General features: G+C 40.2%; 2 protein-coding genes and 1 long non-coding RNA gene across 15 annotated transcripts in view; 1 reads left to right on the top strand and 2 right to left on the bottom strand.

Moving 5' to 3' along the window:
• The first annotated feature begins 898 nt into the window (after positions 1–898).
• Aplip1 (JNK-interacting protein Aplip1) lies at positions 899–6,998 on the top strand. 6 transcript variants are annotated; one of them, XM_076392097.1, is made up of 8 exons: positions 899–1,055; positions 3,392–3,616; positions 4,262–4,479; positions 5,273–5,548; positions 5,629–5,781; positions 5,931–6,235; positions 6,495–6,673; positions 6,861–6,998. In XM_076392097.1, the coding sequence occupies exons 1-8, from the start codon at positions 973–975 to the stop codon at positions 6,931–6,933; spliced, it is 1,512 nt and encodes a 503-aa protein (XP_076248212.1). In that variant the 5' UTR covers positions 899–972; the 3' UTR covers positions 6,934–6,998. The 6 variants fall into 6 exon arrangements, with proteins under 6 accessions (XP_076248212.1, XP_076248213.1, XP_076248210.1 ...); XM_076392098.1 differs by having other exon boundaries at positions 4,241–4,479; positions 5,955–6,235; XM_076392095.1 differs by having other exon boundaries at positions 4,241–4,479.
• LOC143188059 (uncharacterized) lies at positions 1,633–3,606 on the bottom strand. The gene is made up of 3 exons (XR_013003459.1): positions 2,916–3,606; positions 2,670–2,756; positions 1,633–2,590 (listed from the first exon to the last, which is right to left on the bottom strand). It is a non-coding gene; the product is annotated as an uncharacterized LOC143188059 (long non-coding RNA).
• Positions 6,219–25,943, bottom strand: part of LOC143188054 (basic helix-loop-helix ARNT-like protein 1) — a 52,927-nt gene continuing 33,202 nt past the window's right edge. For 2 of the 8 annotated variants that reach the window (XM_076392093.1, XM_076392088.1), the window contains 13 exons: positions 21,583–21,737; positions 21,400–21,470; positions 21,227–21,319; positions 17,957–18,242; positions 17,053–17,313; positions 16,826–16,973; positions 16,635–16,755; positions 16,400–16,547; positions 15,806–16,189; positions 15,581–15,619; positions 15,429–15,448; positions 15,217–15,351; positions 14,260–15,139 (listed from right to left, as the gene is read on the bottom strand). In XM_076392093.1, the coding sequence (XP_076248208.1) occupies positions 15,056–15,139; positions 15,217–15,351; positions 15,429–15,448; positions 15,581–15,619; positions 15,806–16,189; positions 16,400–16,547; positions 16,635–16,755; positions 16,826–16,973; positions 17,053–17,313; positions 17,957–18,242; positions 21,227–21,319; positions 21,400–21,470; positions 21,583–21,737 (1,945 nt within the window). In that variant the 3' untranslated portion in view covers positions 14,260–15,055. Of the gene's footprint in view, positions 6,274–14,259; positions 15,140–15,216; positions 15,352–15,428; positions 15,449–15,580; positions 15,620–15,805; positions 16,190–16,399; positions 16,548–16,634; positions 16,756–16,825; positions 16,974–17,052; positions 17,314–17,956; positions 18,243–21,226; positions 21,320–21,399; positions 21,471–21,582; positions 21,738–25,943 lie in introns of those variants that run through there. The other 6 variants (XR_013003455.1, XR_013003454.1, XM_076392091.1 and 3 more) reach the window with 6 other exon arrangements.

Raw genomic sequence — 25,943 nt, 5'->3', positions numbered from 1 at the left:
AATACATCTTCGTTGATAGCAGACACATATACGAGCCAGTGGAGGAGCTCTCCCTCGGGAGAGTCGAATCGTATATTCTCGCTTTCTTGAGTGATGCTTTCGAGGTGGATGCTGGACAGAGTTCAGAGAATTAGGTTTCTATTGGGAAAGAGAAGTCCTCTTTTCTTCAAATTAAATCCTGCATTTTTAGTAAGGCAATTAGCAGACTTTACAAGCCCTGAATCTTCGTCATAAGTTATCTACTATCCCTGACCCACATGTTCCATGATGCACCTGAGTAGCCATATGCAGCTCGTTGACATTTTTTCACAACTGGAATGTGCCTGGAATACTCTTATCATAGTTCCATCCTACTGGAGCATTAGAACTGAAACCACATAAAAAGAATCATTCCTTAGCTCCAGTACTTCTACTACAACTCTTCTCACAAGAACCTAAAGCTGCTTAAAAAAAGAAACTCATCTGCAAATGATCCACGAACCATAGGGTCGTCGCCTCAAAAATCGCCCAGCCCCTCCCGCCCCCTGTTCCCCAAGCCAAGAGATCTCCGTTCTTTAAACCGCCCGACCTCTTTTCCAGTCGGCCTCTGCGCCGTGGTCTCCTCACGTTTCGGGGTAGGTCGCCTATCGGTGGCGCGATTGAAATATTAAATCGCTAAAAACTGCAGCGGCTGCCTTTCGGCCGGCGCTCTCGCCTCGTCTTCGATTTCCTCGCGGCGAGGATCGCCGAGCGTGTACACGCGGGGGTGTGCGCGACGCCCGACCACGCAGGAATCAATAGGGCGTCGCTTTGAACAGCGTCGTCGTCGTCACGCGTTCATCCCCCTCCCCGTCGACGCACGGGCACGTCAGCGACATCTTTCTCTCCCCGAACCCTCGTTCCTCTCCTGGGGGTCGACGAGCAGCTCTCCTCCAGGCCGTCACGGCCGCCTTCACCACCGACCCCGTGCGCGTTTCACCTCTCGCGAGCGGAATGGCCGACAGCGAGTTCGAGGAGTTCCGACAATACTTCGAGAGGCTTCCCCAACACCTCAAGGCGCCTCTGTCTAATTACACGTGAGTAGACGCAGTATCTTGGGACTTGTTTTTCGATGGGATCGCTCGGTGGTGAATTCTGCCAGGCGCTTTGACGTTTCGGAGATGGAGGGATGGTGGACGAGGATGACTGTCAGGCTGATGATCTGATTTATGAGACGTGTTGTGGAGAGGAGGTTTCTTGAGACTGCGGCTGTCATGGGTGTATGACGTGGCTGGAAGAATTTTCATGACCGAGGTGTCATTAGGATTCCGGGAGACAAACTTGACAGGACAGATTTTGCACATTTTAGAGGAGTCAATAGTTCAAGATGGTCTAATTTCTGATCCCACGTTCATTATTTTTTTACCTCTTCGTTGGTTTAGTAACATTTTTCTCTGAACCTTATGTCTGTTTGTAGAAATACTATTATTACTACTTAATAATTTTGAGATCTTCGTTGACCCATCAAAGTCTGTCTTTCGTAGACAGATTATTCTCCTGTTTCTCCTGGATCCTATTGTGAAATTGATTGTATCTTAGGATATCTTTTTAGGTATCAAAGGATTTCTTTTTAGGTACCAGATATTAAACTCAGAAAATAAAGAAAAGTAGAGCTATAGAACGGCATATATTACAAGCCATAAAAAAATAGTATCCACTTGAAAATATCTACACACAGTCACAGACTTCACAGTACATATTACATATGCATTCATTATTTTTTCATTACTAAAACAGGCAACGTGAAACTGTTCAAAAGCTCGTGGAAGTCAATGGAAAATTTAACTTCGGTCGTAGGATCTTGATCAATAGATGCAGAAGCAAATTAAAAAATAAAGTGTCTTAGCTTTCTAAAGTGTATTAGACTATCATTAAATAGTAACTCCAATTTTACTCGCAGTTATACTATACCCTTGTCATTCGTACGCTGAATAAGCGAAATCCTGAATAAAAGACAATGTAGGCAATTAAGGTCTGATTAATGGAGGTTCTATTCTACTGTATTCTAGGATCACTACGTCTTTTACGCAACGTTATTGCAGCAGAGTGTTTATATGTGTTATTAAAATATTTAGTTGAGTGTCGGTGGACTTTGCATACAGTAATATCTCTGTATCATGATTGCATTTAGTGCACAGCGTCGTTTCGACCCGGCGAGTTGCACTTGCAGGCGATTAAGGGGGCAAGCCATAGGTGCATCGAAAAGATGCACGGTGGAGGCGCGGTCGATGATGTTCTACGTGTGCGAAATAAATTTAGTGCGTGTGGTTAGAGTGCATCTAGACCACTTTCAAATATTTTTCCAGCAAATCCACTTGAAACATTTGACGCTGCAATCGTTGAAACTAGATCAAATATTTTACTGCAGCAGGTCACAGCTTAAATTAATTGCGAAAAAGATAATTAATATGCACATTTTAATTACTTCTTTCAATAAAAATAAAATTTCTTCTGCCTCTTCATTTCTTCGGTAGCTAAGCTATCTGACGTTTCTCAAAATAATTGACATCGATTGAGCAGAGTGAACACGATGTCAATTTATTTATTTAAGATGGAAATGTTCCATCTGATACTGAAAACGAATAAAATCAATACGACACCGTATACGTGGGAAATTATTCCAATTGTAGTTGTCACTCTTAATTACTTGCCTTTTAAAACGGGACAATCGTACCATGCGTTGTTGCCCTTCCTGCTGGCGTTGAGTTTTCTTGGGCATTTATCTAGACAGGCATCACCTAGTCTTACAAAATTAAATTTATTATTTATTTTTTAATATAAAAAAAATTATTTAATCAAAAGGTGTGATGATTCAGTTTGATGATTCACTTTAGCATAGCTACAGAGTTAAGCATTGTTACGTAGAAATTCTGGATTAAGATAATATCGTATTTTACCTGTTGGTCAACAGTGTTCGAGTGTTCCTTGGCCGAGGCGAAGTGTTCTCTGAGAGATGTAACGTGTCAGGCAGACGAGCTCTGATCCACTTGTCGTTTAAATGGATAATACTTTAACGGAAGACGTACTAAAACGCGATGTATCGGACTTCCTTTAAAACTCCAATCGTAACAATTATAAATATATGGCAGGTGGTTTTGAAAATGATCTGCCAAGACGAGGAGTTGTTGCCATCTAGTTACGAATTACTGAGAAAACGTCTGCAATTTGTGAGACATGTGTCTGACTTAGGACACTTATTCTACTGTCGGCCTGCAGTAGCTAACTCAGGCACAGAGAAATCAGTAAAATAAGTTCACAAATCAGACACATAGGAATCAGTAGATTAGGTTTCCAAGTCAGACACAACGAAATCTGTGTTTTTCGATGAGTTCACTGACCGATGACCTAATGGTTGATTAATTTTTTCGAATAGGCTCGTTCACGATGTTATGATAGACGATTCGCCGACTTCGTCGCAGGGCAGCGATACAGAAGTCGACAGAGCTTGCGATGGAGTCAGCCATGAAGTTGCCACATATTCTGAATATGAAGATGTGGTGGTGATACATCCTCGTCACAGCCAGAGTGGTCACACATCCGGGGATGACAGCGAGGACCTGGACCACAATTGCTCTATTGTAGCAGATAGCGACTTCAGGTTGGTAACGTCGTAAGTGATACTTCTTTTGTCTTTCGCCTGTGAATGGTCCATTGAAGAGTTCCATAGGTTTAGAACCCTTTAAGAGATTTAGAAATACAGTAAGATGTATGCATATTTAGCAGTGTTACTTCGATTGAGTACAATTCTCTGTGTCTCCTGCATGTAGGAAAGTAAAAATTATTGTTGTTAATGATTCTTTCATTTTTAATTCCTCAAGGTTGTGATTATTTTTAAACACTCCCTGTTCTTTCTTTAAAAAAAGACTATCGATATTCGTTCACCTTTCCTAATGCATTGAAAAAGTGAAGATTGCGCGAACACTAGTTTAGATAGTTACTCCTAAAATGTGGTTCACCATTGTCTGTGTACTTTGGATGGTAGTAAGACCCTTTCTTGCAAGTACTTGAACAGATGGCATAATTTGCGTAATCTCTAATCCAAGTAATCCAGCTTTTTAATTTCCAAAATCATTCGGTCTGTCTGAATTTGTGAAATTCTGCGATCTGTTCTTCTCGCACTCACTTCCCCGAGTTCTCCCAGAGAGCCTGATAAATCTCCACTTCGAACGGCATGGTGAAAGGTAGCTTAGCTCACTACACGACTACCCTTGGGTGACATTAGCTTGTTCGGTGGACTGAGCAGCAGGGGTCGATCGGCAGGCGTCGGTGGACCGGGTCCTGGTGGAGGTGGTACTGCAGGGTCTGGTAACGGTGGTAGAGACAGCGTCGTCAGCGACGTCGGAGACTCCTGTTCGAGCCTGAGTTCCTGGCCAACGCCGGAACATGTGCCATCGAATCGACCAGGGAGCGGAGGTGAGCGCAGGCGTCGGAGACTACCGGAAATCCCTAAAGCTAAAAAGTGTAAGGAACTATTTAAATAGCTACAAACGTCCACACTTGATACCGCGCAAAACATGGGTTATAAAATTTTTTTCACTTGCTTTATTTTCTTCATTACTTCAGAAAAGCGACGCGAAGAGATTAGTCTGAAATCAGACGCAGAAAAGTCAGTAGAATAAGTAGCAAGTCAGACGTATTCTATTAAAGAGTTTAATACTTTCTGCTATAGAATGTAGCAGATATACAAATAGATGTGACAGTGTTTACTTCTCATTATTTCAACAATCTTGCTGGATCTCTTCCACCCACCGCAAAACCACCTTACTTCGGCTCTCCATCACGACATGCGATAAACAGACTGTACAGAGGCGACCTTAGACTGCAACACAATATCTATCTGGACCGTATCAGACGCGCTCCTCTGGTCTTGACGATATCACTGCGACCGCAGAATCGATGGCCGCAGTGAAAGAAAATCCATAATGACATCCACTTACGTCACATCACTTGCTCGATTGCACGACATTCGTCCATATGATCGAGAGACCTGTTTGCAGGCGACTGTTGCATCGCATTAAAGCGCGTCGTTATCATTCCGATAATACCTTGTGCCTACGTCGAAGATATTAGCATGCTCAATTTTTCTTTCTTCGGTCACTTTGTCCTATCGAGAGAAGGTAGAGTGTTGTCTTCGCTTCAAGTTTGAGGGTACACTCGTTGTTCCTTGGATCTGCCCTTCCAGTTTATCCGATCTAGGTGCCCCACAACAAATTTGAAGGAACCTCTTTTAATCCCATGCTACTCTTATTTCCAGCTCTGCCCATCGATCAGATGTCCACCCAGTCCACTTCGTCGCTGGCAGATGAACTCAACGCAGCGACTAGTTCCAGCTCCAACAGGCCCCACTTAGTGTTGCGAAAATGTCACTCGAGGCTCCGTCACGAAGACAGCTCGCCCGACAGCGAGCGAATGGCTACTGACAGTGGTCATTCGACTGCCCACTCGCCTGAAAATGGACCGAAAAGTGTGTCCCCCATACCCTGTAACACTTTACAGAACACGGAATCTGTTTCGCCTAGCAGTACGCCAGGTAACTTTTCAATAATAATTATTTCTCAATATTCTGAGTAATATTTTTGTACAATGCTTTTATCAATTGTCATTTAATAGGAAGCGGAGGTGTACCGTTTACTCAGCTGGAGTTACTCGAAGCAACGCATCGGGGGCTGCACAAATTCGTGCCGAGACACCACGATGAGATCGATTTAGAGATCGGTGATCCTATTTACGTCCAGAAGGAAGCGGATGATCTCTGGTGCGAAGGTTCGTTCGACTATTGCCACTCATATTCCATATGAATATAGGCTACTATTCATAGCCAGTGATGAGATTATATCGAATACTGAAATATCTGCAGCTTGAATCTTCAGATTTCTTTATTTGTTTATTTATTTGATTATCAACGGGCACAGCCCATTTCATGTTTTTGATCGTAGGCGTGAACCTAAGAACAGGTCGTCAAGGTATCTTCCCCTCGGCGTACGCGGTCGACATGGACTACAATGATTTCGATCCCACGGCGCCGAAAGTGAAAAGGGAGCGCTACCTTCTGGGCTACTTGGGCTCTGTGGAGACGTTAGCGCACAAAGGCACCGGCGTGGTTTGCCAAGCGGTGCGAAGGATCGTCGGGAACTCGCAAGAATCGCCTGTCTCCCAGAGTTGTATCTTGGAGGTCTCCGATCAGGGTCTTCGAATGGTCGACAGGAGTAAACCACGGGTAAACCACAGGCGTTCAAGCTTAGGCGTGAATTTCATCTGAAACCAATCGAAGGCAAATTGCTATAAGAGTGTTCAAAGTTATTATGTGGTATCGGAGTTGAAAGAAGGTAGATCTGTACCTGAGGGCCAGGCTAATCTGAATTACAGAGAGCTTAACGAGAAGAATTATAGCGTGGGCTATTCGATTGGATTCTACTATTCCAATACACAGCCTTCCTTCACAAATGTTTTACTGTTTTATTATTGTGTTTCTGCAGAAAAGTCAGGGACCCTGTCACGATTATTTCTACTCGCTTAAGAACGTTTCCTTTTGCGCGTTTCACCCCCGCGATCATCGCTACCTCGGCTTCATCACGAAGCACCCTACGTTGCAGAGGTTTGCTTGCCACGTGTTCATTGGCCAAGAATCTACGAGGCCTGTGGCCGAAGCGGTCGGGTACGTACTTATGCAATACTTCCTCGTCTTCTATTATTCTAAATAAGAATAAATATTTCTAATATTCTAGCTACTTTAACCAACCACCTCGTACGCGAGGACAATAACTCCTCAGAGAAAGTTAAAAACTATTTCATAGATTTTTCTTGCCAAGCAAATTTCTAAGTTGTCTGCATTTCTTCCATAGGCGTGCTTTCCATCGGTTCTACACGAAGTTCATCGAGACTGCTTTCCCGATAGAGGATATCTATATCGAATAGATTACACTGCTGGCCTGTCGTATAGCGGCTACGGAGGAAACGATAAATTTCACATCCCTTCGTCCCCTTGTACATACTGCCCTTAGCTGTAGATATTACGAGAATGATGAAACGCGAATCAAACGCCCAATAATATGCATATACATATATATGTACATATGACTCTGTGAATATTTATATATATATGTATACTTATAAGCGTGTACCGAGCAAATATGGGAAGTGTCACGACGGGACCGACTCAGCGCCAGTTTTCATTTCCCAATGTTCGTTATTTGCTTCTATTTATCGATCGTTTGTCGTTGGATTCATCCTCGTTCCATTCCCTTTTCATTCCACACGATTCATATCACGTACGAATCACCGTAAACGATCCTACGATCGATATCCGATCTTTTTGTTACCACGAAACGCGAGTTGAACCCTGGCAGAGAGATCCTTAACATCTCAACTAACGTACGCTAATTATTACTGATAAGAACTAATTGTTAACCTTCCCACCCTTCGACCAAGATATCCCTATAGTGTCACGTAGAGAAGACAAAAAGACAAAACGACAATAGCGAGTGTGGATCGTACCGACGTTTAAAAACTCTTTGGTTGAACGTTCCCCTTGCTTTGTTTTTTACTTCTGATCTTCTTTTTCTTATTTTTTAATCGCTAAATGCGGTTCGACAAGCCTCGTCCTGAGAATTTACGTTCATCGACGGCAACGAAAAGAAATAAAACAGAGGAAAGAGAAAATGAGATAAGGGAATCGTTCTCGAGACGAGTCCGAAACGCGCGCGCCAACAAATACTTTGTCCTATTCGTAATTAGAGACACGTGTATATTTTTCTATGTTTCTTTCATCCCGAGCGAATCGTTGATTATTAGGCTGCAGATTTTTATGCGTTTTTAGGAAATTTCACTATGCAAACAAGTGCAATATTCATGTAATATGCAAAAACGTACAAAATATCGAAATTTAAAAGAATATCTGGATGAAACAAATTTTCAATTATGTTCTTCTCGTTTAGTTAACTTTGCATAAACATCCGCAGTCTATTGATCACATATAATTGTAAATTGCGTTTGTAATCGATGCTAAGGCTCTGATCGTCATACGATCTCTGATTCCACCGGCGAGTTCTATGTTCAGGTCGCATAACGACGATTAATCGAAACGCACATTGGCCTCTTGTAATTTCAATTATGTCGATTATTATATACATATATATATATAATTACTGTACTGCGTTTGCAGCGTTTCGAAAACACGTTGACGACAGTACGAATCAAATCGCACGCACTCAGCGATTGGGAATCGATATCGATATGTGGAGAGTCGCGATTATTAATTTGTACCACTTGTGCCGTTTCGTTCTGACAGTCCTGCGATTTTAACAACTTCGCTGCCGATACGCGTTGATATTATGACGAGTTGCACCTTTCCCAATTGGCAGCGAACATGTTAATAGAAGGGCCCGGGTCATTCCACGCATTCTGTTGAGGGACTTCGAGATGAAATTTGGTGTCCACGCGAAATTAGCGATGATTTTATCAGAGATTCATTGGATAGCTTGAATTTTCTAGATCTTAGAATCTTTCAGATTCTAGTGTTCACAGTTCTGGACCTAAACTCTGTATTATACAGTTATGTTTTATTATATTCTTGTTTTCGAAAAGAGAAAATGGCTTTGATTCAATCTGTTTTTATTAAAAATATAAAATTATAGTTCCGCGAAAGGATATATATATATATATTTATGTGATCACACGTGCTTGGGATTTGATCCACGCTGTACACGTATCGAACAGCTCGGTTATACAGTATGTTGAATAAAAATTGAGAGAGAAACTGCAGTGCTTACTCATTGCTGAAACGGAGACTCTATCTGCACCATCGTCTATCAATTATACGTGCCTTTGATTGAGATCGCCTCGAGTATCGTGCCTTTCTGGATTATTTTCTCATACAGGTACAAATTAATATCATCCGCGTGTGAAAGTCATCGTCGCGAGTCTCGAGATTCTTGTCTCGCGACATTTTCCCTCGAACCATCGCGAAAGAATGACCGCGTCGTCATTGAGTAGAATGAAAGAGGAAATGGTTGCGTGGTGGATGGAACGAAATTCAAGTTCTGTAATTAATTCCTAATTGTCAAAAGAACTTGGGTTTACTCTTCTAAATTATCATCTACAAAAATTAGTTTCTGTAAAAACGATTCTTGAGGTGTCGCATAGGTAGATAAGTTTTATCAATATCTTCTCTAAAGTATATTTAACGAAATTTGCGTCTTTTAATGCTTAGTATTCTAGATTTTTCAAAAAATTCGCGTAGGAAAACGCGAGGTGTTTCGTTCCATTCTAACGCGTAACTCCAGCGGATGAAACGTGCATCCTTGATTGCATTGTGTCCGTCACTTTCGTATTGAACATCATTGTAATGTTGGGCAAAAGAAAACGTTGACCGATTCGAGTTAAAGATAGTGTTGTCATTTGTTCTCGTTCTTGTTCGATTTTCGATGCTTTTCGTCGAAAACCAACAGCCTAGGGATTCGATTCGAAACCATTACGTCGCCCGAACGAGACGATTTCTCTAGTTGCAACTTTTTGGTAGCGATGCAGAATAATAAATCCTTGTTATCGATAATCGACCGTTTCTTTTCTTATCTCGTAGCAGATGCAACAGGCGAAAGGGCTTGTTTCTTCTCGAATATACTAAAAAGGGCACGCGCTTTATTTTACGATTATGAAGCGTCACTTTAGGATTTTTCCTTATATAGTGATATCCTAATTCAATTTTTGGGACGCAGTTAAGGTGAAAATAAATACTGTGATATATTCTCATTGATATGATGAAAATTGTATAGGGTGTAAGGAAATGATATAGGGTGTTTGAGAACAGGTCAGAAATTTTGAGGAGTGATTCTATATTTTACATCATCAAAATAGGACGAAAATCAAGAATGACGAAACCGCGTTTCGAAGCTTCGTTTCAAAGTTATTAGTCGATGCAAACAATTTGCGCGATACATGTCTGACATGGGACTTATTCTACTTACTTCGCTGTATCCGACTTGGGGCTTATTCTACTGATTTCCCTGTACTTAAGTTAGCTAGTGCAGACCGATAGTAGAAAAAGTATTCTGCGATCCAAAAGTCGAATTTTCTTACACCCTAATGAAAACGTGTCTCAGTGTTTGTTTCCATTTTCGTTTCGTCTGAAACCTCTCAATTATTTTATAAGCAAACATTTTTTCAATACATTTTCACGACTTTAAGTAACAGTCACTTGATATTAAAGCGTTCAGTGACTGTCCTCTACTAACGTGCATTCAATTAAAACTTCTATGCTTACCCAGAACGATGGATTGTTAGATTAATGCTCAAACTGTAAGGAAGAAATGTCCAAGGAGCAACATTTTCGAGGACGAATGATTGTTAGAGTGGCATCAAATCACAGCTCTGAAGAGTGAAATAAAAAGTACTGTCAGTTGTATGATAGTGTTTAATGTGATAAGATCTGTAATCCTGTCTCTGCAGACCGATCGGTTCTGCGACTATTTTACGAGTCTGTTGTGTAATAAATAACTCATAATTTTAAACGTTTCATTGTTCAGTATATCTTTTTTTCATTGAGACAGTTAGATGTTGTAGAAGTCCCCGAGACAGCAGGATACGAGGAGAAGACACATTTAAAGGAAGTTTGCAATTTCTGTGATCTTCATATAATTTCTACGTATATTTTCCTTCAGGCAGTATTATTTACAAAAATGTTCCAACTCCTACGAACTCTTGATAATTCAGTCTTGACATAAGTTATACGTGTACATGATCCCAATCATTAATAATTTCTTAACTGATTATATTAAGACTTATTTTTTTCCCTTTGAGTTTGTCTATAATATGTTTCATATGCTTAGAAACAGAATGTAGAAATGATTAATGCAAGAACACAATTTCGTTGAATTTGGAATTTTGAAGGATTTTCATTCTGTTTCTTGTTTTTTGTGGTTTTTTCGAAAGCGAAAAACGGGTCTCTTGAAAGCAATGTTTGTACGTACGGTAACTCCACTTTAAAAGTTTCGTTTGCCTTATCTAATGCTCTGAGCGACTTCCACTGTAAACATTTTTATAAATTTCTGCATGAATCTTCCCTCGTCGTGTATAATAACATTGATTTCTTATCGATCTTAGAATTTCTTGGAAACCCACGAAGAGCTATACACCTCCCATGTTATTCCATTCTATTCCCTATTGAATACATTATTTGCTAGAATTAAACAAAGATGTACACATGTAAAGATTGAATATATAAATTTAATATAAAGATATTAAAGGAAATTTGTGATTCTCACGAATAATCACTGAAGATACAAAAATACGCGATTAATTTGTCTGTTAGTATTAACTGTGTCCGTTCACTATAAAAGTGCATCGACAGGTACTTTGGAGGTGCATGTCTCTTCAGAGAAGTTGACAACGTATCAATCATATCTGCAGTACTTTAACAACTATGGTGAAATTTACACAGTGTTCAACAAGTCTTGAAAACACTGAAGTTAAAAGTTAAGGTAGCTGTACAAAGATGCTTCTCCATTTCGGTAGTTCATTCAGAAACAAATGGAATCACCAGCAGCAATGGTCAGCAACTCACATATTGCAGTACAAGGATTCTGTTTCCACTTTTACAAACAAGATTACAATGAGACGATGGTTTTGCGTAAGAATCTTCAAGACTGCTTGACATACGCAAATCAAACTATGTGACTCGACTTTACAATAACTCTGAATGCATTCTTGCAGCGTTCTGTCCCTAAGGATACACAATACAAATGTACAAGAAGGATGTGCACACAATCGTGGCTAATTATGCATGTAACTTACAGAAAGAAATTGTAAAAATCACTTATGTGCAAACAGCATAGTATAATATATAATATAGGTAGTATTTACAATGTAGTGAGATAAAACGTTAGACGTTTCAACAAATTGTATAGTGCCAGTCCTCTATGTCACACAAAATATTTCACCTTTTCATTTACCTTTCGATTGGACAACCTCTTTCCAAGTTATTACTATAATTATCTACTCGAATTGTGTATAGTTATTGTGGTATATCAGTAATGGTAATATTATCATAACACATGAGAATTCCTTACGTGTATTAAGAATATTTTTTAATTAACAAGATATCATGGATACCATATATCTTATTCGATTCGTAATTTCGAATAACGATTAATCGTAGAAATACAAGTTTCTACTCGTATCTTTGAGACATAAAAATCATGAGCACGATGTCTAACTTCGAAATACATTAACAATAATGTTGCTTAATAAGATTACAGAAGCGAGTGACACTAAACACAGACATTTTAAACTTGCTGTTTGTACTATTATGATCGTGAATCGAAGTCTGCTGTTCCACAGAATTAAACGCCACGAAACACGATGGCCTGCTAACATGCGAAGGGCTCATGTTTAATCCTTTTGTAATAGTACGACATAGCACGTAAAAAAGTTTGGATTTTCATTATCGACGTCAAACGATTATGAAGCAAGGATAGTTCCATCTTTCTTTTCCTTGTCACGAAGAGTAGGAGCACAGCTTATGTCTGAAACCTTCCTTAATATTGTACACTCTAAAATATGTATAACTGGTGAATCTAGTTAGGAATCTTGGCTGACCATCGTTCTCAACACGCTTAACCTCGATGTCAATGGCATAAAAAGGAGTCAACGACAATTTTTACAATGAATATGACATGTACATATACATATTACATATAAAAGAAGTATATGCAGATAGAATCCCCTTTTCTCGTAATTTCACAATTTCTGTCTGTACACCACATACTCAGAGGGATATATTTCTCTAAATAAATACACGAATCGAACCATTTGCGATAAGTCAGCAAATTTGAATCGAAATGCAGGGGGCAAACGTTTAAGACCTTCTAGCAATGTTTCAACCTAATGGTCTTAAGCTTTTGTCCGCTACTATAGTAGGAAGATCCTCTTCCACTTGAGTTCACGTGAACATTGTTGCTGTAGGAGGGTGCATCGTGCTGATGCGGTTTCAAAATGGGAACTTACGTAAAGGAGGAAATGGGCTGCCCTGCTTATTAGTACGTCATTTATAAACTACGTTATAACTCTAAATTGTACCTGGACCGACGATCGGTACTCGTACCGCGGAAAACTCTTTTTAACGCATATTTGGGAGATAGCACACGATTTGCAAGTAAATGTACAATGTGAACGAACGATGAACAGTTCAAAAAAGAGAAATCAATGATATCTTTGATCGGCGTACTATCGACCTCTAAGATATTCGGAATTCTTATTTACAGTATATATCAGCCTTATTTATACTTGTACATACGAATATGGAACTAAACGATGTATATAGATCTATTATCTCGATAGGTCTCGAATATATATCTATAATGAATGCGCGTTTTATAATATTTCCACGCGCGCATCTTCATCCTGTATATTTTAACATTTATTTACATTGAATCGTAGATTCATTCACTTGATTATGCTTCTTTAAAGTATTTTTTTTTTTTGTTATCAATTGTAGCTTTAGGAGGAATTTTTTTGCCTCTTGGTAAAATATCGATTTCTTTAAAGTATTTCTTTCATAAAAAATTTAAAAGAAATCGGTGTTTTGTGAATGGAAAAAGAAATTCCCCTTAAAAACGTGATCGGCTAATACGCAATTCGTTATACCTCATTAACAATTACGCAGCGACCAATCATAGAAATTATTATGCTACTCATCGATAAGGTACTAAGGCTTAACTAGAATTATAAAGGGTGGATAACGAGGCCAGTAAAGTCTAAAAAATTCGCCATAACAGAAACGATTGCGAAATAAGAAATATAACATTCACTTTTTACGTACACGGTGAACTCGATAAATCAATCAGTTTACCGTGATAAGTCAATCAATATTGTTTATCATATATAATTTTTCAATAAAGTAAAAAAATTCATAAAAATAACAAAGTAATTTGTAAAATGCTCAAAAGTGCACGTGTATGTATTACAGTGCATATCTAAATTTTATATATATGTATATATATTATATATATAAGGAGTAAGCAATTAGCACACGCTTTTTAAAATTGAGTTTTCTGCTCATAAAGAATAAAGATAATATGCTTAAGACTCGAGACATCTATAAATGTATCATCATACTTGCGTGATAATAATAGTAACATTAGATGCGATCAGGAACAACTACAGTTCTGAAACGACCTGTAGATTTTCTATTCCATGCAATTGGAATTTCCAGTTGCATTGAAAAAATATTTTCACTCAATACTCAAATTGAATTTCGACCCTTGATTATCTTATATTTTTTTTTGTTACTGGCATCCTGCAATGAGTACACAGGATTTAAACAGAACTGGTACTGTATCCATCCTATATATGCTCATATTACCGTGGTTCATTCAACGTCGAAACAATTTTCCTCCTCAATCGATTATAATAGGGCGAGTAAAACGATCCTGAAGGTAAAACGAATAGCGTGGCCGTCTAAAACTTAGTCCACACTATCTACACAAGTCTGCTACCATAAAATTTTAAAACTGCGTAACATTGGACCTTTGAAAATGTAAAACACGGTCGTCATTTACAATATAATTCACTCGTGCGGATCACCCACAAATTGCTACCAAAACTTAATGTGATCGTCCATTTTTTCCGTCAAACATGAGACTAACGATAAGTTAAAACGTTCATAAGTCAATTTTCGCAGGGTTTATGGTTCTGATGGATGTACCATAATGCATACTGCATTCTTTAAATTGCAACGCCTTTTTCTTGAATCAAATTCCAAGGCATTGTATCTGGTGCTTGAAAAAATACTGGAAGCCAGCACTGTAATATTGTCAATTATCAATCTAACGTAGAATTCTTACGCTTTGATATTTCACTATAGCCTCACTGGTATCCGAAAAGGAATTAGTTACAAATAGTTCTTCCTAGAACTTGTAATGCGCAATCGCACATATTACCAACCACGATTTTAATTTTGTTTAGTATTCTTTGTAGGCGCGTGTCTCCCGAGAGTAATATCCCTTTGAAATATCTAGAGGTTCAGAAGTTTGTACAAAAGATATTATGCTTCACATTTTTTGTATTGAATTTCATTGTGCTCCTGTTGCAGTATTTTAAGAAGGATCTCCTGTGTTTTATGTTCATCCTGAAATGTAAAATATGTTTGTATGAGTGCTCGAACGTTTATTTAATTGTAACTAAGGGACTTTCTTGATTTGTTACCTGCAACGACATTATTAGACGTTTCATCATTGTTTCTAGCTCTGGATTCTTCATGCACTGTGAGAACAGGACACTGAGCTCGGATTCTTGTGACTTCATGTTATTCTCGATTCTCATTAATTGATTGCTGATTGCCTATTGCAAAACACAAATAATAGTATAAATCTCTCTTTCATATTGCATCGTATTTAGCGGAATTAATGTACACTTACATCATTTGCCACTTGTTGCACTGTCGTTTCATCGAAGGCGTAACGAGCAAACATACAAACATTTGTTTTATTACTTTTTGCAATAACAATAAATAACTATCAAGTCTATTCTTTTATATATGACTACTTCTTTTACATAGACGTTTACTTACATATACAAATCGGGACATTTCCATCCAGCATCATGATATCTGTAAACATTTTTTCCCTCTTAACTCATTACAGAAACGTATTGAAAATACGTCTTCGTATAATTTGCATAAGTAGATGTAAAATCTTTAGCGTAAGCGAATAAAAAAATTCTATTCCAATGCAGTTATTTTAGTAGGAAAATCTAGCTTTTTACTTTATCCGTAGAAAGTGCAGGTTTACTGTACCGGGTACAGTACCTGGATTCGTGTCCAAGTCCAGACTATGCAGGGAGTCACCTGTTAGGTCGCGAAAATCGTCGCCCGTGTTCAGGAGTGATTGCTGACAGTTAATGCTGGTCTGGTCTAACGTCGAATTCGACGTCTCTACGATCTTCAGCGACGAAGGACTCGTATCGGCGTGATTGAAGTTCTCAACAACGGACGATCCACAGTCGACGTAGGGAAGACTTACCTGTTCCCCGGTCATGTCCACTGATGGACAAGTCTTTTTGTTGGGAGTCGTTCTGAGATCGTCGTCCCTGTGTTTCCTTTTCAATGGACGCTGTGGCTCGACAATTGTACCACTGCTCAAAACATCCTCTTGTTTCACATTATACTGATCTGGAACTACTAAACACAGATCGATATGTTTAACACTGATTTTATTGTCCTCCACGTCTGACAGAGATGTCACGAGACAATGGCTGGCCATACATTGAGTATTCCTCTGCAGATAGCATGTCATTTCGAAATAGCTTAGAAACTGACATAAAGTGATTCTCCGCACAGAAAAAATGCCAATGTATGACTAGCTTATGAGAGGGCTTGCATATTGCTCACTCTGTGATACTGGTGATACTGGCGATATTGGCAATTCTTTCTCTAAACCTGGTGAATTAAACCGGTTGACCAGTTGCGCGATAGTTTCTCGGAATTGCATCGGGTCTTCTTTAGTGATTTCGCCAGCCGTTTGTTGGGAACTTGATGCCTGTGGAGGATACTGTACTGTGATATTTGTCCACTAAAATATACAAGGTATTCTAGTCAATGGGAGAAATGAATTAACAACGATTACTATTTCAGCAATAGCCGGTTTCTCTCTGTTCTGGATCATAGGCTCTGCCAGTTCTGGCGGAGTTACTGTTGCAGCGAATTTTATCTTCATTTCCTTCACCAATTTAGAACCCACTTCCGCTCTGAAAATAAGGATTTACCATTAGTATCTTACAAGAATAATAAGTAAATAAGTGTAAAGGGGAAACTTACGAGACCAATGTATTGATGCACACATAGGATATAACCTTCCCTTTGTCGTCGTACTCTAAATACCCATGAGTATACAAGAAGATGAACTTCCCCGTTTTCTGGCGTAGCCTATAGCAAGACGATCCACAGGTCTCTGACCGATCGTACACTAACAAATTCGACAGGATTAGAAGAGTAAACACTGTGCTTCTTTCTCGGAGAAGAGAACAGAGACTTGTGTCACTCACTTTGACGAAGTGCAGCGATCGGCCACTTGTAATCGTCCGCGTGCATAAACTCGAATGCACACAAACCTGTCACCTCATGCGCCATGTACCCAGTCACGGTGGACACCCTCTGGTCGCAGAAAAGGATTCTGCCATCCACCAAATGTCGAGTGACGTACTCATCTTTGTGAGCGTCCATTATCGATACAGCGGTGACTGATTGTTTCATCAGCACCTGCGCTACACCCACGAAGACGATATCGTTGGTGTTTTTCTGCCCTGCTACATGAAGTTCATTAATTAATCAAATTCGTTAATTGTTAAACAGACAGACAGATTTATACTGTAAAACCGATGCTTCTATAGAGGCAATTGAAATTCGAGATTCATATTTTTCTTTCACACGATAATCTTCGATATCACTTTTTATCACTTCCTAGACGGAGCTGAATCGAGTGAGATTCGGATTCCACTGGTTATATTGGTGTTCCTCTTTTATCATGATACACCGAGACTGGCTGCGTTCGTTTTCCAGCGGATATCGCAAATATTTACCCTAGCTACGTATTTAAATTTAGACCGTCCCCATCGTAGGCGAAAAGTACAGTCTCGGAGGCTCCGAATCTTAACGCTGATTTTTCGTTTAGATCGAGTCGATGCCGAAATAGGAACTGCAAATTCCTTCACTTTGTAACAATGCAGTATTGATTCAGACTTCTCCACCCGTGGGGAAATAAAGTATAAAGAAACTGCGAGGCTTTCTGATCGAATTATTAATTATAAAAGATACAATTAACAGACACGTGAAATGTGTCTGACTCGAGAACTTATTCTACTGACCGCGTGCACTAGCCAGCCTGGCGCAGCGAATTAGTAGAATAAGACAGTAAAATAATGTCCCGAATTTTGATGAACGTACTCTCACCTGGATTTGTTTGAATGAACTCCAAAGCTTTACGAGCAACCTTGAAGTGCCCCGAAATACTGACGCACTCGTACTTCTTCTCTTTCTGCTTGGATTTGTCGTTCCTCAACATCCTGAACTCGAAGTTCCGCCTCAAGAAGGCAGAGCTGTCGGTGGACATATCCGTGGCTTGGTGCATCGAAAACAACGAAGCCCGATCGGCCTCACTCAGGGTCAGATTCTCGTTTATGACCTCGTGGTCTTTTCGGTAGACCAAGTCGTAGAGACTGCAGCCCTCAAGATCTCTCTATAACCGAAATTTAAAATCAGAACATTTTTTTCCATTACATTTTTACCTCTCCCAGATCTGGAGAGTCGATTAAATTTGGGACATACTCCGAGGAAAACCACTTTCATTTCCGTGGCCTGCAGCCGAGTGCACAAATTTTTCTGGGAAAATTCAATGCAGGGATGATAAAGTAGAGGCTTTGCCCTTTAAAATGAGTCCAGGCTCACTACCGTACGATTTTTTTTCACAAAGTTACAGTAGTTCAAAGATCGGCAAGTTTTTCCTCCTCTGGATCATTGCTCTGTTTTGATGCTGGGATCACACTTTTCACTCAAAGTGTGATAACTCAGCGAAAAAAAATCGTGCATCACTCGCTAAGGTCTTAATCGAAAGGGGAGGCTTCAAACTTGCAATCTATGACAAAACGAGTCCCCCAAAAAATTTATCCAGGTCCGGAGAGTCGACTGAATTTGGGAAATATTCCAAGGAAAACTACTTTCATTTCCGTGGCCTGTAACCGAGCGCAACAATTTTTCTGGGAAAATTCAATGCAGGGATCATAAAGTAGAGGCTTTGCCCTTTAAAATGAGTCCAGGCTCACTGTCATACGATTTTTTCCCCCAGAGTTACAGCAGCTGAAAGATGGAGAATTTTTTGGTCTGAAGTGAAATCAGTAGAACAAGACCCAAATCAGACAAATGCCTCCAAGATCTACACACGCGTTCTCTGCGTCAGCGACGTTCGTCCACGTTCCTTTTCTGCATCATCTCGCGAGACGCGATTAAATCGCGACGGCGGTGCACCACGTCGGCGACGGGGCTCGTTTTCCCCGCGGGTGGTTTCTCCTTGGGAACAATACCGACTGATTGCGAGTATCTTCTTAAAAAAGCCAGCAGACTCCCGCGCAAACAACCACTCGCCCTCATCTCCTCCAGGCTCATCGTCTAGCCGTCTTCCTTCGTCATCTTTCCTCGTCCTCCCCGATATCCTTAGAGTCCCGATGAAGGAACTCGACCGACGAGCAGGTTCGTTACGCCCGAGCGTCGAATTATCGTTATACTCGAATCTGGAACATCGAGGATCCCACGAGCACGTGGATCGATAGGGACGAGACTTTTTTGCTGTTCGTGGACGCAGCCAGACAGCGCCAGGGCGCTCCTCCGCTCGCTTCGAGAGCCGAGCGTGTCCCTCGCGCTGACGTTCCATGGAAATCGTCTCACTTTTTTCTCTTTGCGGTTGTTAGGAGAGTATTTTGGTATTTATAGAGAGTCGACTAATTTGACGCATTAGGAGCGACGGGTAGGCGTTCTATAGGGTAGAACTAAAAATTGGAGGCTCTTATGTGGCTTCTGTTGGATGACGCTACCGATTGGGTTGAGGGAACATGGGGGGTCCAGAGGAAGAACGAAGGAGATCGTTAACACGTTTTCAAACAATATTTCATTGAAATCTCTTCAGTGGCTTGATAGAAAATATGATACGAAGTTCGACAATTTTCCATACGAATCCTCAATTGTGTATTCCCGTAAAAGACTCTAAACGTCGTATCGAAATAAAAATGGAACAGAAAAATAGAAAAGTCCTGGTGAACGTGAAGTTACCGAGGGAAGAGAAAAAATACACGGTATCAAGAGCGCAGCTCTGAACAGCTCTTGAAAAAGCATCGGGTAACACACGTGCCGCGTCAGAAACCGTGAAAAATTTTTGCAATTCTATCGACATCCTATGGAGTATCGTACAGCCCACGTGTCGTGCAAAAATCCCTCTTTCATCTCTGCGTTACATTATATATTCTGTGCCACTCTTTTTTTCCTTCTTTCTCTTTTTACTGTAGCTTTACAAATTCTCGTTTCCATTCTTTCCTTCTGCATTTTAATATTCCTCTGTCTCCCTCTTTCTCTTTTTTTCTACCCAGATTTTTGTTGCATTTTTCGTTCAATTTCATAGCTCCATCGTTCCTCATCTAAATTCCGCGGCACTTATGCTCGGCGTAATCCAGGAAGCAACACGTGCGGTAAACGTTTCGATTGTAAATCGAGCTTGCATCATAACGAGCTGCTGGGCGTAAAGAAGGCAATAAACGAACGGGTCACGAGCACACGTGGAGTTGCAGAAATTATAAACTCGATGAAGCCTTCTCACTGATTCTGCAACTTCTACTGATTTTTCTATGCCTGACTTGGAACTCATTCTACTGATTTCTCCGTGCCTGACTTAGACCCTGTGTATTCGATAACTGCGAAGCGACAAATCCAGAGGAAGTTGGTTCTACCAACGGCTCGTTTCAGGAGAGTTGCGCGTTGGTTCATAAAAATCTCGGTGACTTGTACGACACAGCCATTATGTCATCGAGTTGGTTATAAATAACGTCGATCGATTGTTTTGCCGCGCGCGGGAGCATAAATACGGATGAAGGTAACGCGTCGCGAAGATGCTGGCGAGGCGACTGATTTGCAAACGGTGAATCACTTGTCGGTATTCGCGGGAAAGTGGAAGAGCTTCATCTTTGAGGGAACGACGATCATTTGGTGCCAAGGGGCCTTTGCAAATTTTAGAATTTTTTTTTTATAAGAATACACTGAAGTGATTAGAAACGAAATTTATAACATAGCGGAAACTGCTCCATCGGGAACGTAGTATGTCTAATATGAATATTTTCTATAGCGATTCAACTGTTGCAACTCCAAATAATTCATGATTAATAAATTCGTTAATTTGCAATTCTGGAACCATGAATTTCGCGTGGGGATATTTGATAAACCGAGAAAGGGTTGAAGGTGGTCGGCAGTTGCCATGGAGGCGTGTTTGCGTTACGTTTATTTGATCAATAACACCCAGCCCATTCACGTCCTACCTTTCGCTGCAACTGAATCGATAGTTACTCTAATTTTCTTTATTTAGTATCAAAAAGCACTACTCAGACGCGTGAAAAAAAATATTCACACCAGTGTTCGAAGTTTCTTGAATGATTCGTGGAGAAGGCTGAAAATTTACTAACTTACCGGGGTGTAGCTGAGATGATCCTCAACGCTCTTGCTCACGTAAACGATGTTACCCACGGTGGTGACCACGATGACAAAGCCTTTCACGTAATTCTGTTGCGATTAACAAAAATCATTGAAACAAGTTGAAAGAATAGGAAGATGACAGGATAGATCCATGGGCGATTACTTACGTCGATGAATTGCCCCAGGTCCACTCTGGAGTTGACTTGCAAAGGCAGGAAGTTCTCATCAGATCCGAGTGCTGTTGTGCAAAGAAAAAGAAGAAGGACAATGAGGGAAATTAAGTGAAAAGTTGAGTTTAAATAAAAAGTTCGGTCCACTCTATTGTAAGAAGGAAGCAAAGTAATACTCACTCATGTTCTTTCTGATCTCGGCCACGGCACATCTCATGATGGTGTTCTTGTCCGCGTTCGAAACGACGCCAAGCACCAGTTTTCCTATCTTATCGAACAGCTGATTGTGCTTGACGCGGCGTTTCCTTTCCGCATCTTTCCGCGACTCCTTCGGACTGGAATACAAAAAGACGAAAAACATGACAAATTCGTAATCCCTTAGTATTTTTCAATTTTTAAATTTGAATATTTAAATATTTGAATATTTGGATATTTGAAAATTTTTAAAAATTCAATATTTAAGTATTGTTAAATGTCATTATTTGAAAATATTTGTTGCATATTTATAAGTATCGAGAGATTATTGTGACAATGTCAATCGTTGCTGGTATCGTATTGCTTCTTAGCGAAACAAGTAGAGTGCATTAGCACAACTACCATGGATGATCAGCCTGCGGTTGTCATAGGATTTCAATGAACTAATTGAACGTCGGTTTCTGGTAAACGTTGCAGGTGAACCAGTAATCTAGTATCGCGCAATGGTATCAGAGCTGAACAACGTCCAATAAACAATCAGACAACAGGAATTAATCCGAGCTTAAAGACGATTTGACGTGTTTTCATATCGAGTTTCCTCCTGAAATATGCTTTTCCCTGCGGCGCAGAAAAAGATCTCGAACACGAATACCTCTCGGCGCATCTAAATTTCTTCGCAAGCTCGAGGCGTGAGTCAACTTATGGAGCATCGTGTAACCGCGAAAATAAATCGCCACGGACGCAATAGGGAACTCGTATTCCTCTTGCGTATCGAAATTCGAGCGACGGAGATATCGCCATTTTTAGCTGCCTAGTGAAAACATTCACGTATTTATTAAATCGTCGATAAAAATTACACGCGTCAAAAAATGATTTAGAAAAAACTAAAAACGCAAAATAAGGCTATCTAGATTGAAGAAAGAAGAAAACTGACGTTCAACAGCAGACTGAAACTATAAAACTACCAACATGCTAAGTGGCCTAACCGAACACGGTTCTTTCCACTTTGAAGGCAGCATAAAGAGAAGCGTCCGTCACGTGTCAGACAGACGTGTCTTCCACGGTCACGTTATGATTCTCATTAGTCTAGTGTCTAGTCGTATCACAGGTTTTTGTAGTCTGGAGCTCCTTCGTATGTGTGCTCCCGCAGAAAAAAATCGAACATTACGTAAATATTAAAGCTGATTCGTTTGGCACTCGATGCATTTGACTTTACGTAACCAGCCTTCTGACACGCTTTCTCTACGTAGTCCTTAACAAAGTGGATTTGAAAAACTGTATGCTTGATAACTTAAAACCTTGAATAATTGGTCATTTAGAAATGGGAATACCGCATAATCTAAAAATAGCTTTGAAATTACAATTCAAAAGCTGTCCAATTACCTGTTGTGCATCGTAATACATAAACACTGAACGAAATTGATCGGGAGCAGGAAATGATGAAGCGAAATCGTAAATTTATGTTGGTCTGATATCTCGGCCTAGAGGATAGCTATTATGTATGCGCGCGAACTTGAGCTCCATATTGCCGCTATAATCTACGCCTAAGTTATTAATAGTATCAGCGGCGTAGTACAGTGTCAATTGCACGTACAGGGACGCTGTGTCCCGCGAAACAACAAAAACCAGGTTAATCGGCTGGAGTAATCAATTGAGATCTACACACAATGTTCCCCTACCATAAACTCACGTGATTAATGACTCTTCAGTGAAGGACACATCTCTGAGATCTATGCATTCCTATGATTCATTATTCCTCGAACTCAAGTTCTACTGAGTAGTTACACACAATTTCATCCTCATAATAAACTCATATAATACAAAAATGATACAATTAGTTACTACATTTAGCTACAGACCTTGGCGAGCTATTTAATGGACTATTTATTGAAAATATATTTCAATATAATATGAAACACAGTACTCAATACTTGTTGAAATTGATTCATAGTTTCGTAACTTTTTCAGATATTTCTGATTAAGCAAATGCCCTGACTACTAATGTAGTCCTAGTGAAGCGCTCTATACACAGTACTTTTTCAAAAGCCTTAACGACAGAAAATAATAGGAACTTTGGCTCAGTGTTTGGTATCCCTGCGTGTCTGGCACGTTATTTGTAGTCGGTACTGTGTAGTCATGAAGAGGAGGATAGATGTTAGTGTTCTACCTGTAACTTCCTATACATTTCTGAAATCAGAAAAGAAGGGAAAATCGAGATCTACTCATTAGATAATTAGAAGCACCTATGAGATAGTGTTTCCACTGGATCCGAAGAAGCAGACGAAAGCGCTGAAAATCAGCGTTGGCGAGGGTTATCCGGCGCGTTACACAATACCTAAACGACTTTGGCCAATTATCCCGATGGCGGCCTTGGGACGCGCGTTATCGTTGCGATAACGCCAGCTGAAACTCCGCCTCAATGTTTTGATACAGTCGCAGAGAACCAGAGCCTATGGGGAAGTGACCTCGAGAGGCTTGACAAAACAGGATAAGAGGCTGACGATAATTTGATTCAGTGGTAACCAGAGCTTCTATATTTTGCGAGCGTTTCAACAATTCATTTCGTTTTTAATATGCTTCTTGATTCTTTCAGGAATCCAGCTATGTTTTCATTTCTTTCGAAAATTGTTCTACCTTCAAGAAAAACGTGAGGCTATCAAGTAACCTCTTAGGCATTGAATTTCTTTTTAACCCTTAACGCCCTAAAGGTACTTTGGGGTACCACTTAAGTAAATTGGTCTGGATAAAGTAGAGGAAATTCCTATCATAAATAAAAAATGCTTAGAGTCTTGGAGATACTAATAAATCTGACTTTAATTGAGATCCAGAAAATAATCTGTTCATTTTTAAGAGGGACGACATTTAATGATCTAATATTTGACTAAACTTGATGTTCAAAATTTCGAATAGCAATATGGAACGTGTTTAAATATTCCACGCAAATATTATAGTCTGCCTAAATCTAATCTGAAATATTCTTATCGCGCGACGTGTAGCAGACTCAAATTTTATCGACGTTAATACCAAAAGAGTACATTGCAAAATCGCGAATTGGATCGTGCTAGACGAAATTGCGATGGTCAGGTCACCGTGACGATTCAGCCCGACGAACGAGCAGCTTCTGCAGGCAGTTCAAACGATCGCCAAATTATGACGTCAATGACTGCACCTCATAGAACGTGTAACTTCAGAAACGATTTTGGTGATCTGACGTTATTTGAATAAATCTTTATGAATAATATTAAAAAGTGAATAAATAATATTACATTTTAGATGTGTAAAAAAGTGAAACGTCATTTTTCCTTCATTTTTACTGTCCAATTTCTAAAATTATTTTTGTTAAATTTCCTGTGCCCGACGGAATCCATTCGTATTAATTTCTCCATCTAAAACTGTTCGATATGTATCGAATTAGAGGTGCACAGTGGAGCGTACATAACACGATCGATGGCGGATGGCATGCTACGAGGGAACAACCGTACGAAGAACTGCTAATAAAAGGATCCTGGAAGCCGATTCGACCAACATTACTTTGCTCTATCAGCAACTAATTAGAATTCCCGGAAAGGATCCCCTCTAGCAATCAAGAACGACCGTCTCTTCTTTTCTCTCTCTTTCGTTTAGCTTACATTACATCGTTTCTTCTTTCGCGTGATTGCTGAGCAGACAAGGCCAAAGTTAGTCAGAGAGAATAATTTTGGACGTTGCGTTCAACGAACCTAATTTGTTCCGTGTCTGATCTACAACTTATTCTACTGATTTCGTTGCGTCTGACTAGGGACTGATTCTACTGGTTTTCCGTGTCTGGCCATCGGCTTATTCTACTGATTTCTCTGCGTCTGCCTTGATTAGTGCACGTTTACAGGACAGTAAGTCCTAAGTCAGAGACTAAAATTTGTATTTCGTATTTATCTGTGAAAAAATGGTAAAACATTTTTTCATGGCATTGCCGATAAAATCCTCAGCTTGATATAATTTCCCCTAGAGAATCTCGACACAGAGAACCTTCTACAATCGTGCGTGCCTGGGATACATATACCATCCACCGTCTGCGAATAAATTCGAGCCAGGCTCGCGATGGAGACGCTGAGGGATACGTGTTTCACCAAGCTTCTCCTCTTCTCCCTTCCTCGCTTCTGTCCCTGGTCTCGCGATACTCGCTCGCGATATTCGCTCGCGAATCGACCCCCTTACGCTTCCATTCGCGCATACGTGGTCGTTCGTAATCGTTGCTCGCAACACGTGACGGGACACGGTCCGCTGGCGCGCGAGCGAATCAGCGCGCACGCGTGCAGGCAACGACGCGCGAAAGTCCCGGAGTTACGCGTTGACTAGGTCGGGGCACC

The sequence above is a fragment of the Calliopsis andreniformis genome, chromosome 2, assembly GCF_051401765.1.
Source record: "Calliopsis andreniformis isolate RMS-2024a chromosome 2, iyCalAndr_principal, whole genome shotgun sequence".
Classification (NCBI taxonomy): domain Eukaryota; kingdom Metazoa; phylum Arthropoda; class Insecta; order Hymenoptera; family Andrenidae; genus Calliopsis; species Calliopsis andreniformis.
Note: the sequence above shows the minus strand (reverse complement) of the source record. Positions and strands in the feature narration are given on the sequence as shown.